Source organism: Impatiens glandulifera, chromosome 9, assembly GCF_907164915.1.
Source record: "Impatiens glandulifera chromosome 9, dImpGla2.1, whole genome shotgun sequence".
NCBI classification, from domain to species: domain Eukaryota; kingdom Viridiplantae; phylum Streptophyta; class Magnoliopsida; order Ericales; family Balsaminaceae; genus Impatiens; species Impatiens glandulifera.
Genome location: NC_061870.1, coordinates 28889783 through 28911751, shown reverse-complemented (window position 1 = coordinate 28911751; position 21969 = coordinate 28889783). Strand labels below are relative to the sequence as shown.

The 21969-nt window shown below is 30.1% G+C and overlaps 2 protein-coding genes and 1 pseudogene across 2 annotated transcripts; 2 read left to right on the top strand and 1 right to left on the bottom strand.

Moving 5' to 3' along the window:
* Positions 1 to 219: 219 nt before the first annotated feature.
* LOC124916161 lies at positions 220 to 3136 on the top strand (annotated as a pseudogene).
* A 2464-nt stretch (positions 3137 to 5600) lies between these two features.
* LOC124916817 (AAA-ATPase ASD, mitochondrial-like) lies at positions 5601 to 7167 on the bottom strand. Its single transcript, XM_047457584.1, has one exon. The coding sequence runs from the start codon at positions 7152 to 7154 to the stop codon at positions 5601 to 5603; it is 1554 nt and encodes a 517-aa protein (XP_047313540.1). The 5' UTR covers positions 7155 to 7167.
* Positions 7168 to 16612: 9445 nt separating this feature from the next.
* On the top strand, positions 16613 to 18418 carry LOC124915209 (AAA-ATPase ASD, mitochondrial-like). The gene has a single exon (XM_047455886.1). The coding sequence runs from the start codon at positions 16644 to 16646 to the stop codon at positions 18231 to 18233; it is 1590 nt and encodes a 529-aa protein (XP_047311842.1). The 5' UTR covers positions 16613 to 16643; the 3' UTR covers positions 18234 to 18418.
* Positions 18419 to 21969: the final 3551 nt, after the last annotated feature.

Below are 21969 nucleotides of genomic sequence, written 5' to 3'. Positions count from 1 at the left end.
TACGTCGTAGACATAATACCATTAGACAATTACTCTCTACTGGAATTATCTCAATTGATTACGTAAAATCAAAAGATAATATTGCGGATCCGCTAACCAAAGGGTTAAATAGAGAGTTGGTGTTAAAGTCCTCACAAGGAATGGGACTTAAGCCTACAATAAGTTAGTATGAAGGGAAACCCAACCTATGATGACTGGAGATCCCAAGAACTAGGTTCAATGGGACAACCTAATTGTACTAAACTTGGTAGATTGCTATGGGTAAAAATCCTACGATAAAATAACATTTCGGGAAAGGATAAGCACACAGGCTTTTAATGATTCTTTATGAATAAAGAGATCACCTATGTGAGAGAGAAGTGGGGCCGCTTCGAAAGAATTGCACGGCTCAATTCTAGACCCTCTCACTGAACCAGGCGAGTGTTCATGGCCAAAACGAACACAATCATGAGAACTGACATGTATCAGGAAGAATTTTATGTGAAAGTGTGTAATCGTTTACACAAAAGGCAGAATAGTTCAAGGACATCGAGTCTACTAATCGGCTAGTAAAGTTATATACTTTCATAAGGGAAGGTTCAAAGGGTTACACCTACCTATCCTATGTAAAATTCAACTGTTGAACCTTTCACCGGGTTACTCTTTCAATTTCCATTAATGTGGGGGATTGTTGGAATTAAACTAATTTCATTAATTAAATGGAAATGATATTTGGGCTAATTAAATTCACACCAAATTCAAATGTGAATTAAAGTGAAATTAATCCAAATGAAATTCACATGAAATTCAAATGTGAATTCAAGTGAAATTAATCCAAATGAAATTCACATGAAATTCAAATGTGAATTAAAGTGAAATTAATCCAAATGAAATTCACATGAAATTCAAATGTAAATTAAGGTGAAATTTCATCCAAATGAAATTCACATCAAATTCATTGTGAATTAAATTTGTTAATTGTTACAATTAACATAAATGTCTTGAATGAGGCAATTAACAAATGACTACAAAATATTTATTGTAGGATGTAACTTGCAAAGATGATGAAAAGGCAAGTAACGATAACCGTTGGATGAATGGATGATGGATTAGTGACCGTTGGATTACAGAATTGATTATGAGTTTAATTTTCAACTATAAATATCCCTTCACATTGTATTCCTCTCCACACATTATATTATCACTTCTCTCTCTAGAATTCTAAAGTCTTTCCTTGTTCTTGTGAGTATTCTTGTGAGTGTTCTTGTGAGCGTTCTTCGAGTTTCTTGACTCGATCATTTCTGTGCGAAACCCGGTGATTGTGATTCAGGTACTTTTGTTTAGTTCGCTGTTGTAGTGGTTTTTTGTGCTAAATCATTGCAAGTTCCGTTGTACCCTGGGAAGCAGCCACCGACGAAACTCTCCAGCACAAACGGGAGACGGTGAAACTGTTTTAAGGGAACTGTGATTCCACAGGCCTCGGAGCAAACGAGAAGATTTTTCTTCATTTCTTAAATAATCTGTTGTATTGTTTTATTATCATTGTATTATTTTCATATATCATTTACGTGTAATTTTTATGAGATAAGATAACCAACATACGATTCAACAGTTCTTCCCCCAGCAGCTCGTAAACTATTTAGGAAAGTGGTTCAACGTCAGAGTACTAGGTTCCGTCTATCCGTACATTAAAGTCAAAATCAACGAGCACTCAAATGGTAGGCGAAACGAGGTTTACTATGCCATTAAAACTTACCTCGGCAACAAGTCCACTGACCAAGCCAGACGTCTCAAAGCTGACATGATCAAGAACACCAAGTCCATTGCAATCAGCTTCGAAGATTGCGAAGAAGTCCTTGACGAGTTTAAGGGCATAAAGATATGGTATCGGGTTTTGCAGGAAGACACCAGCTCAGAAATATATACTTCAACATTTTACGGCCAACGATCACAACAAGTTCCGGAATACAAATCTTATGAACTAACATTCCACAAGCAACACAAGGACGTTGTAGTCGGAGCATACCTGGAGCATGTCGTGGAACAGGCCAGGGAAATTGGGCTGAGAAATCGCCAGAGAAAGATTTACACAAATAACATTAGCGATTAGTGGTATTGGGCGGACAAGAATTTCTGGAGTCACATAGGATTTGAGCATCCGGCTACCTTTCAGACTTTGGCAATGGATCCTGCAATCAAGGATAAAATAATCAGTGATCTTGTTACATTCAGTAACGGGAAAGACTATTATGCCAAAGTTGGGAAACCCTGGAAAAGAGGGTATCTTCTTTATGGTCCCCCTGGAACTGGGAAGTCTACCATGATTGCCGCCATAGCTAATTTTCTACAGTATGATGTTTATGACCTTGAATTGACATCAGTCAAGAACAACAATGAGCTGAGAAAACTACTAATTGACACAACCAGCAAGTCCATTATAGTGATTGAGGATATTGATTGCTCACTTGATCTTACTGGGACCCGAAAGAAAAAGGAGGAGAAAAGCAAAGAGGAAGGTGAGAATGATCCCTTGAATGAGAAAGAGACTGATCAGGAAAAGGAAGCTAGTAAGGTTACTCTTTCTGGGCTTCTAAACTTCATCGATGGAATTTGGTCTGCATGTGGTTCAGAAAGGATTATAGTGTTTACGACTAATCACATTGACAAGCTAGATCCAGCTCTAATAAGAAGAGGGAGGATGGATATGCATATTGAAATGTCATACTGCCAATTCGAGGCATTCAAAGTTTTGGCAAAGAACTACTTGAATATCGAATCACATCCTCTTTATGAAACAATTGAGCGTTTGCTGGGGGAAGCGAATATAAGTCCATCCGATGTCGCGGAGAACTTGATGCCTAAGAATGCTTCAAAAGATGATGCTGAGATGTGCTTGAAAAGCCTGATTGAAGCACTGGAGAGAGCCAAAGATGATGCAAGGTTGAAGGATCAGAAAGAAGACATACAAGAAAAACCAGAAGCAGAAAAAGAACAAGGTGAAGATGGAGATGGAGATGAAGATCCGAAATCAAAATTATCAGGCAAACTAGTCAAAAAACACAAAAGTTATTTGAGGGTACTAAGGAAAAATGTTTGGTGCATTTGAAATATTTGATAGCAGTACCTATATTATGCGTGATGAAAATAAAATAAAAACTTTGTTTTAATACATTTCTTGTTTTTTTTAAACAAAATAAGCTGACATGAAAATATGAAATTAGCTTGTCTAACCATAACAGTTATTTTACTACATGTATGTTCCTAGCTGAAGAAGAAATAAACTAGATTCTGCAAGCAATGAATAATCAGTTCTTTATAAGTAGTAGTGTATTTCAGTGATATGCATATTGAAATTGTCATACCCTAAATTCTGGGTATCAGAAGTTCTGGTTAATACCTGGATATTGGAAGGAGTCCTCTGTTTGAATCTATAGAACATATTGGGGGAGACAATTATGACACCTTCTAATGTTGCAGATCAACAGATTCATAGGTCTTCTTTTATATGCTGTAAACCTGTTATAATCTCCATAGCAGACAAGTTATGAGGCAGTTAAAATAAAAACCACAATTAGTTGTCTTGTTCAAGAACTAGGTGTATACATGATATTCCTTGCATTTGTTTTTACAGTAGCATATTTGTGTACTAAATAAGCTCCGATTCTTCAGTTAATAAGCTGCTAGAAGAGAAACTGATGGAAAATTTCTAAAACTCAGTTCACAATGTAAAACTCCACTAACATTCTGTTGTATGCACACACATTCCAATCGGAGTACTATGCTAAAGAGATTGTCTGTATAGGATATATGTATAGGAGACATGAATTCATGATCAATTGCAGTTTAGACATGATTCTAGCAGTTTAATTGTATTAGAAGCAAACAGTTCCACAAATTCAATAGTTGACCTCCTAGTTTCTCTGTGAAAAAACACATGTACTGTAATATGCATTACTCAAAGAAATTCAGTCCAACCGTTGCATAAACATGTATTATTATCTTCAGAGTGCAAAATTGTAGCAAAATTGAAAGATTAACATGATAATGAATTTAAACGGAAGTTCGTCGACTGAGCTTGAGTTGCCTACCTGTAACCGGTGCATGAAAAGGTTAACGAAGAGAACGGAAGTCGGAGTCGCCACTCCGGCTGGAAACATGAATGTGCGCTCGAACTCTCTTTCGGCTCTTCCCTCTCCATTTCTATAAAAAAATAAATAACAAAAACGTTTCAGAGTTTCAATTAAAATAGTCCCTTACAACGGAATAATAGGGTTGTAAAGTGCCTAGAAAAACTATGGTGATGTTCGAATCTTGGGTTTGTTTAGCATATATTCGGGCTTAAATACGGTCTCGAGCTCAACTATATTTAGATGAGCTCACTAGCGGTTCAAGGTCAGCTTTAGCATTGGCTTGTTTACAACATAAAAGATGGCTTCATTTTAGTTGTAGAGCTTCACTTTTTTTTTTTAGTTATTAAATATTAACATAGATAACATTGGGTAAAATATTACGAAAATTATAAAGAAAAAATACAAATTTAACGTCATTCATTAACATAAAATTTTGACATCCACCTAAAAGATATAATATTAATAAGGCTAGAACATAAATTATATTAGGATTAATAAGGCTAGAACATAAATTATATTAGGATAGTATAGTATAGTATTAGGCTAGACATCCAAAACTCTAATGAATACAGAATTGGACTGAAAATGATATTCTTAAGACAAAAATTTCAATTATAACTGTACATTTAAATAAGTCTCAACATATACAAAATATATAAAATTATATAATCTTAACATATATAAAATTCTAACATATATATATATATTTAAAAAATGTATAAAATACTCACGGATATAGAATTCAATTAGCACATTAAAAAAAACCAAATATTCAAGTTTACTCAATAATATATTAATAAATATTATACGATATTTCAAACTAGCACATAAACGAGGTTCTACACAAACATATTTAATAGCACATAAACGAGTCTCTAAACAAATATATTCACGAGTCCATTAACTATTTTCTAAACAATGTTACAAGCCGAATATTTAAAAGCTCTAATTTGACTCGTTTAATTTTTCAAATTTTTAAACGAGCTCGGTTTGTTAAGACTAAAGAACAAGTTCGAACAATTTTTTTATCGAGACAAGATTCAAATAATTCACGAGCAACTCTGTCCATTTACATTTTTTTTTAAATAGTATATATTATAAAAAAAAATTATACAAAAATTTAAACAGATATGAAATAAAATACAAAAACATAGAGCATATATATTAAATCTAGAATAACTTAAACATTATAAACCCAATAACAATTACAACAGAAACAACCAACAATTTCACAGGTTTAAGCCCTAGACTATGGGCCTAACTAGAGCATTTAAAGCTTGAATATATATACATGCATTTACTTTCCATATGCCATCAACTCACAATTTCTTTTTTATTTCTTTTTTCAATTTTTTTTTCAATTTTGTTTTTGAATGAGAAGAGAACTACTACTATAATCCCTCCAATTCTATTTAAATGCTATTGACATTTTTTTTATAGTCGATTCTTTCCACCAGACCAATTTTGGGATCGGTTAATCATTGGGATCGGTTAATCATGAGATGCTAATCCATTTTGTTTAACTTCTTCTTCTCCTATAGCAATAGCATTCTCTCCATCCTTCTTCACTTCTTCTTCTTCCTTTTTCTTCTGTTTGGCCTCTTTCTCTGCTTTCAACTTAATTGCGTCTTCTTTAGCCTTATCCAGCGCATTAACCAGACCCTCCAAACAACTATACGCATCATCCTCTTCGGATTTCGGCATCAGATTTTCAGCCACGTCCGCCGGCGTCATATTAACTTGTTTCAGTTTTTCCTCAATAGTTGGAAACAGACTGTGCGAATCAAGGTCCATGTAATTCTTTGCAAGAATCTTAAACGCATCGAACCCACAATAGGACAATTCAACATGCTTGTCCATTCTCCCCCTCCGAACCAGAGCAGGATCCAGTTTCTCCACATAATTGGTCGTGAAAATGATAATTCTCTCCCCGCCGCTAGCAGACCATAACCCATCTATGAAATTCAAAAGCCCGGAAAGAGTAACTTTGCTGTCCTTATCACCCGACTTCATAATCTTAGCAGGGTCTTTCTCTTTAGCCTTCTCCTTCTCCTTATCCTCTTCTTTCTTCTTCCTCTGCCCAGTCAAATCAAGTGAGCAATCGATGTCCTCAATCACCACAATCGATTTACTTGACATGTCGATTAGTAGCTTCCTTAGCTCTGTATTATCCTTAACAGCCGTCAATTCAAGATCATATACATCGTACTCAAGAAGATTAGCCATGGCCGCGATCATAGACGATTTACCCGTCCCTGGAGGACCATACAAGAGATACCCACGTTTCCATGCCTTTCCAATTTGGGTATAATAATCTTTAGATTGACTGAATTTGATCAAATCATCAATAATCTCCTTCTTCTTGATTGGATCCATAGCCAGAGTATTGAAATTAGAAGGATGTTCAAATTTCACATGACTCCACATTCTCTGGTAACCGAATCTACCGTTCCTCTCTACGCTTTTACAATTGGTGTATAGCTTCCTCTGTCTAGTCCTGACCGCAATCGCTTTTCCCTCGTCAAGGACGTGTTTAAGGTAAGTTGTGGTCACGAGATCGCGATTCTTCTTATGGAACTTGAGTCTGTAAAAACGCTTCTCGTCCTCTCCTGGGAATACAGTGATTGTCTGTCTTTGCAGTGGCTTATGGCTGGACGACCACCAAAGTTTGACGTTTTGAAACTCGTCGATAACTTCTTCGTGATCGTCCATACTGAAAACCAGAGTATCAGAACCGTAGTTGACGTCTGCCTTTAGTCTCTTGGCCCGATTGGACGAGTTTTCTGCCAAGTAACGCTCAATGGCGATGTAGAGTTTTGAGCGTTCAAAGCGGCCGTCGCTGGAGTACTCGTGGAAGGTAACATGAATGTATGGGTAGAACAGGCTCATGAGTTCTTTAGCGTATTTCTCGATAGGTTGTCGGAGTTCGTGGGGAAAGTATTGTCTGAACATCGCCCATAAAAACATTACTCCGGCCGCCGCCGATCCAATGTTAGCCCATGTCTCTCCTCCCATCATCGTCTTCATCGGCATCATCATTGTCATCAAGTTTTTCTTTTTTGTATTTGAGGACTAATAGAATAGCTAGGATTTATCGCATATTTATGGAGGAAATTAATCTCATATGGTAACTTTTTTTATTTCATATAATATTTGATAGTTGTTGACTTGTTGTGACATATATTTGTTTAAAAAAACAAACTTTATTTATTTTATTTTATAATAATTCTCATTAAATTTAATTGAAAGTTAATTAGTAAATAATATAAAATAACGGTTTATAAAATTAAAATGAATAATTGATAATCTAAATATGATGTATAAACAATTTTTAAAAAATGAAATTTTTAATAGAAAAGATTAAAAGAATAAGCAATTTATTGAAGGTTATTTCTAATTTGAATTTTGAACGATGAGAGTTAAAATAGATTAAGTTGAACTAATTAAACGGTGTTGAAAAAATCTCTACAAAATATTTTGAACGATAGTTAAAATTATCTTTAGTCGATTATGGGAAAGACTAAACATCGTAAAAAAATGTCTTGTCAAATTATAATAGATTATTACACATGTATAGAGTCAAAATAATGAAAAAATCATACAAATTATAAGAGGGTATTTGTAAAAAAATGTATTTATATGCAATATTAAATCCAATAACATTTTATTAAAAAAATGAAATAATTTTAAATCCGATTATTTTATTTATTTTATTGCTAAAAAATGGACGGACACAGACTCGATAATTGATCGTCAACACAATCAGAGTGTATAAGTAACAAAAGAACGACCAACGAGTTTTATTAGGATTACAAAAATTCGAGACGAATAAACTAATCCGACTAAATATTATGTCGAACAGGATAAAAACGCTACACAATTCAAATCTGAGTGATAAAAAAACAACTCTAACATTAAAAAATCTATGTTTTGCATCTAATTCAATCTTTCACTAATAATAATAATAATAATAATAATGAACCAAATTTGATCGGGTGACACGAGGATTTTCAGTCTTATGCTCTACTAGCACTATTTTTTGATGAATTAGTCGAGGTATTTCGAATTCTTTGTTGATACGGACAAATTCAGGGAAAACCTCTGAAATTATTTCAATATTGGACCTTGGACATATAATAGTTCTGAATCTTTTTAGAAAGAAGATCTTTTGTCTAATCATTTCTCTCTTTTCCGATCGTCTGGAAGGGACAAAAGAAATATCTTATTGTTTCTTCAACAATTTTTTATTTCTGGTGGACCATTTAGTAGGATTCGAACCTATATGAAGTTCTGACCATTTGTTAGAGAAAAAAGACCATTCACTATTTCTTGAAGCTCGATCTCTCCCCCGGATGAACTATATAGCCAAGAGAAACCATGAACCAGAATAGAAAAGCTTGCCCCACCCATGAGTAAATATTTCATAGTAGCCTCATTAGATCATACATCTTTCTTAGTATGTTCAGATAATAGGTAAGAGTATAAACTGAAATATTCTGGAAATAAAAGATAGTTTATCCAGTTATTATGTTTTTGATAACTAAAAGAAAAAATTGTGATCGGAAAGGTTATAGTAGTCAAAGCCATTGAAATTTATTATTATTATTGTTGGATGGCGGCTTATTATGCTATCTGCTGCGGTATGCTTCATGTCATATTTGCTTAACAAACAAACTTATTTAATGTTTTGGCCTACCTTTTATTTTATTTTTATATATACATAGTGGTTGGTTGGTTGGCTGGACTTAAATATTATAAGCTATTTGGCTATTGGCTATTGGCTATTGTATGTTTTGTCCCATATGATAAATAGATTAAAAAACTTATGTTGACTTAATACATATAAGTTTTGTAAAGGCCCATAAAAATATTGAAAAACAACCGCATAACAATGTTTCATAACAATTTATGATGAGATATGCAAATTTAAAGTATAAAAATCATTACATTAAAATACAAACAACGACAAAATTGTGAAGATAGTGTTTTTCATTGATAGAGTGAATCGATGCCAACACAAATTTGTATCTTTCAGATTCTCGGATATAAAACATGTTCATAGCATAGTTCATTTCGGTATATTTTTTTTTTTTACTTTTTACTTTTATTTCAATTTTTTTTTAAGTATCTTTTAGAATTTCTACAGATGGAGAGTTTTGTTGAACAACAATACCCTACTTTTTGTTGAACTTATTTATATCCTTTTATTATTTTAATTTTCTAACATTTCTTCCAAACTAAACCTAAGATTGTCCAAAAATAAAATATAATTATTTGTCTTGGTCTTTTGGTCGTTATGATATTATTTCGACAAGATTAAGGACGTGTGAGGTTGCGTCATCTCATCCCACTGACAAACTGGACCACCACCCTTTCTCTAAATGTTAGAATAAAACATATAAAAATATATACATTAGATTTTCTTCAAAGTGAGGAAGATTGTAAGAAAATCTCTAAATATATATTAAAACAATTTATCTTATAATATATTTTATTATTGACTTGTTTTCAGAGGAAAAGACCATGCATGTGCGAATTGGGTAGTCCCATGAAATCTTCTGTAACAGATCCCTTAAATCACCTACTCTATTTTAAAATATAAAAAGATGTGGAATAAACCGTTCCAAATTCCAGATTGGCCAATCACCCACAAGGAAGAGTCAAAATTTGCCCTAGTTTTATAATATTAATTTGAGTAAATATTAACTTGGCCGGCTAGTTTTGTTTTAATTAACTGGATGACTCGACATGAATATTTTTCATGTACGGTTTTTACATGCTCTTTTGTATTGGGTAAGACGATAAAATGTTGTTATTTATTATTTTTTTTAATGAAATGAATTTATTCCAATAAAAAATTTGATTGTGAGTCTAAACTAGTACTAAAAAAATAGTGAATATTTCTAACCTTCTTAAGGTTCTAGATTTATGTGACACATTTTATTTAATTAAATGATTAGTTACACTCAGAAAGATAAACTGAATTTAACATTCTAAGAAAGTATACGAAAATAGAGAAAAAAAAAATCTACACGTACTTCCGAAATAAGAATTGACCATACAAAAGTTAAAAACAAAAACTAAGTATTTATATTTAAATAATAATTACAATCGGTTTTATTTAGAAATGGCTAAATTCACTTTGTTTTTTCAAACTCTCTCAAATGAATCAATATTGTCATAATTAAATATTTTTAAATTACTTTGGGAATTATTATTTTATTTATTTTTGAGTAATCATAATTGTATCTCTAACATTCTGACTAAGTGACTATGGAATTGTTACCTAGTCATAATGAAAGGAACCCCATTTCAATACGTCATAAGGATTCCTCTCGCGTCATCACAGATCCCATCGCCATCGCGTGAGTCGATTAGGATTGAAGGGTAGAGAGACTATGAACATAAATTTAATATATCACACTTAATAGGTTAAAGAATATCAAATATCATAACAAAATAGAATATGTCATTAATAATAAGTTCAAGCTCAACAAAACAACAAGAGACTGATCTACTTTAAAACAAAGCAAACAATGAGACTTTAAACACTCCAGCTCACCCCAGATCATAGGGGTCGAGAAGAAGGAGAAGATCAAAGGAGAGAAACGAACATTTTGTGAGTTATATGTATGTTCCTCCGCTTAGGGTTTAGGGAGAGGAGTGAGAAAAGAAAGTGATATATATATATAACGTGAGGTAAAGAGTATTTTAGACTTGAGACAGACTGAAAATATCATTTTTGTAATGTTTATTAGGTTTGGGTCATTTCCAAAAAACCGCCCATTAATATTAAGGTTGTTTCGTCAAATTTCTCACATGGATGCATCTATGGAAATTTGATGAAATGACACTAAAGATCACCTTATTTGCTATAAGTGTCAGCGCATAAAATTAAAATGCGTTGGTGACACTTTTCCTTTTTCTCCGGACGATTTTACCCATGTCGCGAGATGTTCACAATTGCGAGACGCAATTTTTTTTTTATATAAAAAAAAAATCCGTCTCGCGAATGTCGGTTGACGCAACCTCTGGTTGCGTCTCGCAACAGGGACATTTTCGTCCAAATAAAAAGTACCACCAACGAATTTAATTTTATGCGTTGGCACTTATAACAAATAAGACCATCTTTAGTGTCATTTCATCAAATTTCCCTGGATCTATGCACACTCTGAAATTTATTTTTTATTTTTATCTTTTTACCGTAGAAAATGTGAAATCACTCCTAATTTTTTAAGAAAATTCAATATAATTTATTGTTTGTTTATCTAATTATTAAAAAAATAATAATATTTATATCAAATCGTTTTATCTAAAATTACTTTCATCAATTCGTTTTATCTAAAATTATCTCGTTATTTTTTTTAAGTCACAATTTTTTTTTCAAACTCACAACAACTATAAATTTTGGGTCACTATCTTCCTTGATCTCCACTCCATTCATTTTATTCAGATTATTAAAAAAAGATCCTTGGAGTAAAAAAAATAAATAATAGAAACTATTTAGAATTATCTAATTGTTAATTAGTTTTAATAACAGTTAATTAGTTGTATTTTAAAAAATATATATGCAATATGATATAACAAATATAGATGAGAGTCTTTAAAATCTAAGGATAAAAAAAATTAAAAAAAAATATATATCTCTTCTTTGGAAACCCCTTGAGCTAGATTGACTGTTTTTGTATTTGAGGACTAACATAATAGAATCTCATAACTCAATAATTAAGCAACTCCTAGTGGTGGAATAAATTTTGCATAAATATTGGTAGTTTTTTTTATTTCATATAATATTGATAGTTTAAGATTTTTGTTGTTGTGCCATATTTGTTTAAATAATAAATATTATTTATTTTATTTTATATTAAAGAAATTAATTCTCAATAAATTTAATTAGGAGTTAGAAATAAAAATATAATTTGTAAATAATACAAAATAACATTACAAAATCAAAATAAATAATTAATGATCTAAATATTAAACTAAATGAAATATTTAAAAAAAAAAATTCAACATAAAAGATTTAAAAATCAAGCAATTTATTCAAGCTTATTCTTAAAATGAATTAATCTGAGTTCTTGAATGATGAGTTTTGAAATAAAGCAAATCGAACTAACCATTTAAACGGTGTATGAAGAATCTCTACCAAATATTATGAACGGTAGTTAAAATTATTATTAGTCGGTGATGGGTAATCAACGTCAGAAAATGTTTTGCCAAATTATAATAGATTATTTACCATTATGACCGAAATAATGAGAAATTCATACAAATTATAGAAGGATATTTGTATTGCCTTGTATGAAATATAAAATCGAGTAACTTTATATTTAAAAAGTGAAAAATAACCGATTATTATTTCTTTTGCAGTTAAAAAAAGGACGAATGCAGACTCAAGAAAGAATTATAAACACAATCGAAGTGTATGAACAGCAAACTACCCACCAACGATTGAGAGTTTTATTAGAATTATAAAAATTCGATGAAAAAATCGATCCGACTAAAACATGATGGCAAACAAAAATAAACGCAATATCAACTCAAATGTAAGTACGAAAAAAAAAAAGAGACAACTCTATACTAGAAAATCTATGTTTTGCATCAACCTTAAAAAAAATTATGTTTTGCCTACGTTCTATTATTATTATTATTATTGGATGGAAGCTTATTATGCTATCTGCTGCGGTATGCTTCATAGCATATGTTTAACAAACAAACTTATTTAATATTTTGGCCTACCTTTTTTTATTTTATTTTTATATATGCATAGTGGTTGGCTTAACTTATATATTATACGCTATATTGGCTATTTGTATGTTTCGTGACAGATGACAAATAGATTAAAAAACTTGATGTTAACTTTATATATACATCTAAGTTTTGTAATCGACCCCATAAAATATTAAAAAACAACCATATAGCAATGTTTCATAACAATTTAGGATGAGATTTGCAACATTCCATGAATCCAAATTTAAAGGAGAAAAATCTTCAAACATCAAAGCAACAATAAATCCAAAAGTGATTGTTTCTCATTGATTGAGGGACTCGGTCGAGGTCAACACAAATTTGTATATCCCTCTTTGGAGTATTCGTTTATCTGATTCTCGAATATGAAACATGTCATATCATAGTTCACCCCGTTAAAAATCTGTTTACTTTTTAATTTTTATCTTTCTACATTGATTTCAAACTTTTTTTTGAAAATCTTTTAGAATTTGTATTTGTTCTTAAATAAATTATACATGGAGAGTTTGTTGAACATTACAATCCTACTTTTGTTGAACTTAATTTATATTCTTTTATTAGTTTCATTTTCTAACAATATCTCTCCAATACTAAAACCTAGATTTTTGTCCAAGAATAAAAATATAATTAATTTGTCTTCGTCTTCGTCTTCGTCTTCGTCTTCGTCTTCGTCTTCGTCTTCGTCTTCGTCTTCGTCTTCGTCTTCGTCTTCGTCTTCGTCTTCGTCTTCGTCTTCGTCTTTTGGTCGTCATGATATTAATTAATTACTTGCTTGCCAAGATTTAGGATTTGTTAGGTTGCCCTTGTCATGATATTGCTGGACCACAACCCTTCTCTATCTTTCTTTCTCAACCCACCCCTTTAATTGTTCTATTAATATATAATGAATTAATTAGTCTATTTTTAAGAATAAAACATTTACAAATATTTTTTTCAGTAAATTGTAAGAAAATCTTACAATATATTTTCAAATAATCTTATTAACCACAACCATAATTAAACATGTCTGATCATCCATTGTGAATTCTCTTATCAATTGTATTATTCAATTCATTAATATTATAATAAAATATCTCCTATTAAAAAAAATAAAATATTTTAGTATTATAAATTAATATTCTTTACATTCTCTTAACAAACAAACAAAAAAAATTCAATTCCTCAAAATTATAAACAATTAATATTTATTTTTTAAAATTTAAGTTTATTTTCAAACCCTTTTAATGAATAAGATCTCAATTTTTTTTATTATTATTTTTAAAAAATGTACAGAAGTGAAATATATATTAATAATAATAATAATAATAAAGAGTATAATTAAAATATTAATCCATTAAATAATTAAAAAGTCTTGTAATTAGTAAAGACCAATATAGACGTTTCTGGACTAGAATGGATTATTAGTGTAACTTTCAAAAACAACTTTATAATATAATATTAATAAGAAAAAATAAAGACTTCATAGAATAATAGTCTGATTTTATAGAATAATGTATGATTTTAGTGTTCTAATTAGTGGGTTTCTCTTATTAATAGAAAAAAAAACTTTTGGTTGGCATTTGGTTAATTGTATTTTGCAAAGTTTGAGTTGAACACTTCATCCTATAACAATGAACCGACATCACTAAAATTGAAAAAATTGCCATTACAATTTAGTTTAAATTTTATAAGATTCGATATTACAATTCAATCTCAATTCATGTTTTAAGAAATAATTCTAATTGAGTGAAGAAATTTATTTTTTTATATAAAGAAGAATCACTCATTTTCAAAGGAATGAGAAAGAAGGAATAAGAGTGGAATTTAAAACCAGAAAAATATGCACTTGTCATTGTAGAATCAAAAATTTATATTTAATTTTAGTTCCTACATTTAAATCCCTAAACAAACAACATAATTGAAATTTTACCCTCAATTTTAATGTCATTATCACCCTAACCAAAACACACAGTTCACCGTAACCAAACACACAATAATAGGATCGTTTATGTAAAATGACATAAAAAATTAAAAAAAATGATTAGTTTAAGAATATAGTATAACCAACCTTCTTTGTTCATCATGTTATCGAACTCGTAGGTTTCAAGAAAAACGATTAACTCCCCAATCAATTCTATCGACTTTTCAGAACGAATATCTTATAATAATAATAATAATAATAATAATAATAATAATATAAATGATACGTTTTAGACAACTGTGATTTTTAAAAAATTGACAATTTGTCTCCAACCAAATAATTTATCATAAAATAATTGAAATATAAACTCAAATATAAATATATATATATATATATATATATATATATATATATATAATAATAATAACGCTTAACTTAAAAAAAAACTCTAGATCAGCGGATCATCGCATCACAGCGCAAGATCCGTTCTGAGACAAAACTGATCGGGTTAAAGAATTTGAATCATACAAAATAAAAAAAATTACAACGTGGCATTGCCGCTAGATTCGCTCTACCAACTTTCGACCACAAATCATTACTCTCTATATATATATAATTTTTCCCAAAAGACCAATTTTCAAATAATTTTTTTTAAAATACCCACATTTTCATTCTTATTCTCATTCTCAAATTACCCACTTTTCTCTCTAAATTATTAATTAATCATTTAATTGAAATTATTAATTAACTATTTAAGAAAAATGGTTTAAGGTGGATAGTTTATGAATTTAAATGAAAATGTTACTATTTTACGAAAAATAGTTTAAAAAATAGTCTTGGGACGGGGAAGATATTAGTAGTGCCCACTGCCCACTCCAAAGTCCAGATCGGCCAATCACCCCCAAGGAAGAGTCAGAATTGACCAGGTCTAGTTTTATTATATATGTGGTTGAATATTATTATATAATATGGTCCATTTTGATAACGTAAAGCTGAATTTGGGTTTGGAATTTAGTTTAAAATATTAATTTAAATTAAATAATATTTTGAAATATATTTTAATTATATATATATATATACCATAAATATATATTAATAAATTTGATAAAAAAAAATTTGTTGTTTGTTGTATGACGATGAAGTGTTGCTCATATATGTGTATGCAAGTTTGAATTGCATAGTCTTTTTTACATATATAAATTAAAAATATAGTAAAAAAAAAAATGTGTAATCAAATATATTCAAAAACACAATCAAATTAATTAATTTATTAATAACAAATCAATTAATTTTTTAAAAACATAGTCAGTAAAACTCTTGAATGATAAACAATAATAATATCTTTTAAATTGATAAAAAAAAATATAGTATTTAGATATTAGGGTTTGTTTGAAAGATTAAAATTAAAATTAAAATTGATATTTGAATTATAATTCAAATTTGACAAGAATTAATATTCGCAGTTTAAACTCTATGTTTGAAAAAAAAATATATAATAAATTAATTTAATTTAAATATATATTATGTTTTTTTATTAAGATATTAGTTTCACACCATAAAATAACTCAAGTGATAAGAATTTTATTTTAACCGATTAACTTTTTAAATTAAAAAATATATATATTATCGATTCAACATTTAAACCATAATATAAATATAAATAATAAAAAAATTAAAAAATAAATATTAAAACTACAATTTCAAACTTAAAAAAATATAAAAGTGATAATTTTAAAATCTAATTAGTTTGAGTACAATATTCTTAATCTTAAATAATAAGAATTGAAACCTCGTATCTTAAAACAAAATTTTGCCTATATAAGTGAGTGTTATAACCCTCCCCTGCCCTTACTCCTCATTTCTAAAAGATATACAGAGAGAGAGAGATGATGCCATTGTTGATGATGATGGGAGGAGAGACATGGGCAAACCTCGGATCAATCGCGGCCGGAATGATGTTTGTCTGGGCTATGTACAGACAATACTTTCCTCACGATCTTCGTGAACCTATTGAGAAATACGCTCACAAACTCATGAGCTTCGTCTACCCTTACGTTCAAATTACCTTCCATGAGTATTCCGGCGACGGCTTCGAACGTTCCAAGGTCTACGTCGCGATTGAGCGTTACCTCGCCAAGAACTCCACAAATCATGCCAAAAGACTCAAAGCTGACGTTGCTTACGGTTCTGACGCAGTACTCGTCTTCAGCATGGACGACCACGAAGAAGTTGTCGACAATTTCCAAAACGGAGTCAAGCTCTGGTGGTCATCTAACCAGAACATAACGCAGCGTCAATCAATCTCATTCTACCCAAGAGAGGACGAGAAACGCTATTACAAACTCAAGTTCCATAAGAAGAACCGCGATCTCGTCACCAACACTTACCTAAAACACGTTCTTGATGAGGGTAAAGCGATTCAGGTCATGACTCGACAGAGGAAGCTCTATACAAATAGTAAGAACGATGGAGGGTATAGTTATAGACGTAAAATGTGGAGTCATGTGAAATTTGAACATCCTTCTAATTTCAATACTCTGGCTATGGATCCAATCAAGAAGAAGGAGATTATCAATGATTTGATCAAGTTCAGTCAGTCTAAAGATTATTATACCCAAATTGGAAAGGCATGGAAACGTGGGTATCTCTTGTATGGTCCTCCAGGGACGGGTAAATCGTCTATGATCGCGGCCATGGCTAATCTTCTTGAGTACGATGTATATGATCTTGAATTGACGGCTGTTAAGGATAATACAGAGCTGAGGAAGCTACTAATCGATACGTCTAGTAAATCGATTGTGGTGATTGAAGACATCGATTGTTCACTTGATTTGACGGGGCAGAGGAAGAAGGAGAATGAGGAGAAGGATGATGATAAGGAAAAGGAGAAGGAAAAGGAACTTGCTAAGATGAAACCAGAGGAGAAGGATAGTAAAGTTACTTTGTCTGGGCTTTTGAATTTCATAGATGGGTTATGGTCGTCCTGTGGTGGGGAGAGAATAATTGTTTTCACGACGAATTATAAGGAGAAACTGGATCCTGCTCTTATTCGGAGGGGGAGAATGGATAAGCATGTTGAATTGTCCTATTGTGGGTTCGAGGCGTTTAAGATTCTTGCAAAGAATTACATGGGCATTGAATCTCATAAGCTGTTTACTACAATTGAGAAAAAATTGAAAGAAGTGAATATGACGCCGGCGGATGTGGCTGAGAATCTGATGCCGAAATCTGAAGAGGATGATGCTGATAGTTGTTTGGAGGGTCTGATTGTGGCCATGGATAAGGCTAAGGAAGACGCAATTAAGTTGAAAGCTGAAGAGGAGGAACAGAGGTTGAAGAAGGAGGAAGATGAGAAGAAAGACAAAGAAAAAGACAAAGACAAAGACAAAGAGAAGTCGGAGAAAGACAAAGAGAAGTCGGAGAAAGGAACCTGCAACTGCAACTGCTGCTGCTGCTGCAAAGAGAAGGAGAAGTGAGCCGGTGGTGCTGCCGGAGAAGAAGAAGTGATACAGTCAATGGTATTTTGGAAATAAACGCAAAATTCAACTTTTAAATGTTCTTTTACTTTTAGTCTATATTGTGGTTTGATTGTTCTACTTTAGTCAGTTCATTTTCTATTTGTCAATGTATGGTGACATATTAAAATGTTGTATTGAATTAATATTTGGGACTATCTTAGATAATTATTAAATTCCTAGACATAATAATAATAATAATGATATCTCATTATATGTCTTATGTGATGACTGGCTAATTAAGGTCTTTAAGAGACTTTTAGTTTCTTCTCTTATTATTGAGTCTTGTTTAATTTTTTATTTTAAATAAGTACTGTATTAAAAACTCATACATCAAACAACATGAATACATAAAAAAAAAAATGGTAGCTCACATGGTCATAACACTCTAGGAACTTGACCAGTGTCTTCTTTAAACAGGAAAAAACAAAATCAATATATATGTTATATTTTTAATGTTAAGATATATCTTAAAAAAACATGACAACCATCAAATATTAACTCTCTAGTCAATGTCCACACATTATTTCATCTTAACATTGTCTCCGCTGAAATAGTCGGTTTGTCACTATGAATCTTCGCCAAAGTGGTGAATGGTGATATATTTTTTTTAAGAAATCTTACCGGATGTGTTTTTGTTGTTGAATACTCTTTTGATTTCACATTATATTATAAAGTTTATATGTTTCATTTTTATTCAATCATATAGTTTTTTATTTTCAAACAATAAAGAAGCTTCTTGTATTGTTTTTTATTAAATGATAGCATGTAATTTATTAACTCCTCAATACTATGGACAAGTCAATATAAACTATGGACAAGTCAATATATATATATATATATATATATATATATATATATATGTGTGTGTGTGTGTGATAGTTATAAAGCCATAAGAATTGATTTATTAGCAATGGTCGACCTCCGCCATCTGAACATGTGGGTCATAGATGTTTGAGAAAGGTGTAAGGGCTAGATTGTTCTTATTTTATTTGTTAAAAATTCATATAAAATTAGGACAAATTTGATTAGAGATTATAAGTTGAATAAAATTCAACTCTTGTAATTTTCATCATTCATTATTATTATTATTATTGTAAAAGGATAAGTACTCTGATATTCCTAAATAGAGTGTTTGAGTTGTTGGGGGGTAAGAAGTGTTGAAATGTATTCCAGTCAAAAAGTAAGCCTACAATTCTGGAACCAGCTTCAATCCAGCTCTCTCCCATTAACTTTCTTTCTTTCTTTTTTTTTGTTGGTTTGTGATAGTGTAGTGTTGATTTCATTATGTGGGTTGGTGACTTTATGTGTACATTGAACTCGCCAGCCAATGTGAATTCACACACTTGAACAAACAATTAAGTGCTGGACATGGACCCACTATATATGAAATCTTGAAAAGAATAAAAACATGGATTGGATGTGTGATCTTGTTTTTAATCTTGTATATTAAGTTAAAGAAACTTGCTGATGACCTTTGCCTAAATTCAACATTAAAGTTTGATAATGATTGATTTGTAAAGACGGATCTACACATAAGTGCCCTATTTAGATTTTATTTGATTATTTGATATTATTATCATTTTAGTCTACGTAAATTTTGTTAAAAAAAGTTTAGTCCAACTAAATTTCTAATCATAACTCCGATCAAATCATAACTCGATCTGATGTAGTTGAGTTGATTCAATATATATCTTAGTTCATTTTCTACATTTTCGTGTGGACCCATCCTTCTTGTCAAGTATCTAGGTAACTTCGTGCATGTGGTTTCCATGTAGTTGCTAAATGATATATATCAGCAAAATGGGAACTTTAAATAAAAAATAAAAAGAGACTATGATTGACTTAACGATGATGTTAGGTAGGAAAAGCCAGAAAAATGTTATTTTAATAATGATAAAAACCGTTTAAGAAAACTACATATTATAACATGAAAAAAAAAAATCACAAAACATGAAAATAAGAAAATAATACAAACACGTTACTCAATCACTGTAGTGTCCATAAATTCTCAAGAAGAACGACTAACTCTACGAACGACTCTACCAATTTTTATTAACGAATCTTAAAGAATATCATAATAATTACATTATAAATGAAATGCATCAGACAATTACGATTGTTGAAAAGTTTAACTATTTCTCTGCATCAAGATAGTTAACGCGTTAATCCTAAAATTAACATAGCTTCAACAGTTTATAAACAAAAATTAATTTAGAATAAAAATAATATAATTTAGTAAATCGTCATAAATCAATTTTTTCAGGCATTTAACTAATATTTATATAATTTAATATATATATTTATTAAATATAATATATATTAAAATATATTAATATTTGCAATTAAGATTAATTAATTTGATTTATTCTCTCTATTATTATTCTTTATATATTAAAAAAAAATAGAAAGATAATAATGAGAAAGTACAGACTCAACTACAAGAATTAAGATTTGAAATTTAGTTAGACTAAATTTTTTTTACAAGCTATAATGATAATAGTATTAAACAAATAAACAAAATTTACCTAATTTAGTGTGTTATTTTTTTTTACATTATTTACAATTTTTTATACTAATATATTAGTACTAAGTAATGTTATGGGTAGATCATATAAGGCTGAACACTTTAGAATGAGTCGTCCAATCCATTTCTGGATGAAAAAAAAAAATTAAAGAATTCAAATAACGCAATATTTGAAACCGAATGACGTGGGCAAAATTAAAAAAAAAATGATGTCAGTTTCATGACATCACGATATAAACGAGGTGGTCTGCCTGTTGAGGAAGTTTAAAGGCAATTTCATATTTGTTTATGAAAAATCAAATCTTATATTATATTTATATTTGTTAGTTAGCTACATGTTGCTTTCTTATATGTATCATCCAAACTTTCTTTAAATTTTAAATATATTTATATATCTAAAGGTAAGTTTATGAAGAGTGAAGACCAATGCTTACATCAACTTAATTCAAATTGAATATAATAATGTAACCCGTATTTTTTTTTTTTTTTAAAAGGTCCCTTGATATTAAAATAAAAAAAAAAATTGTTTACACACCGATAAAGTATAATATGAAAAAAATAATAATAATAATACTTAAAATGTTATCGAGCTCGTAAATCCTCGAGAATAACGATTAACTACTCGACAAACTCTAATGAGTTTTCTGAACGAATCTCAAAAAAATATCATAATAATCATGGACCACGAATACACCTTGGGCTGAGGTGTGCTTAAGCCCACTCCAAGCTCATTCATAATTTTTGCTATGTTTTAGAATTTGTTTAATATGAATTTTAATATTTTTATAATTTATGAATATTTTTATCTTTTAAGTTTATTTATTTTCTTTATATTCAAATTATATTTTATAATAAATAATTATTTTATTTAAATAATTAATATTTTAAAAACAATAATATTATTATTATTCACATAATAACTACTTTCACCTTTTTTTTTTTTTTTATACATGAACCCGACTTTCAGTATAAATATATATAAGAATGTATTTTAAGTAATCTACAATTTTTTTTTTATTATTTTACCTATTACAAATTGAATTTGAAATATTTTTATTATATTTAATTGTATAAAAACTGAATTAAATTTTATTTTATTAAATTTATTTTAGTTTCATAACATATATTTTGACTCTTAAGTAGTCTAGGTTTGGGCTAAGAAAGGTTTTA

Bases quoted from the DNA above. Each gene is read 5' to 3' on its own strand.
- LOC124916817 (XM_047457584.1), bottom strand. From the start codon at position 7,154: ATGACAATGATGATGCCGATGAAGACGATGATGGGAGGAGAGACATGG.
- LOC124915209 (XM_047455886.1), top strand. From the start codon at position 16,644: ATGATGCCATTGTTGATGATGATGGGAGGAGAGACATGGGCAAACCTC.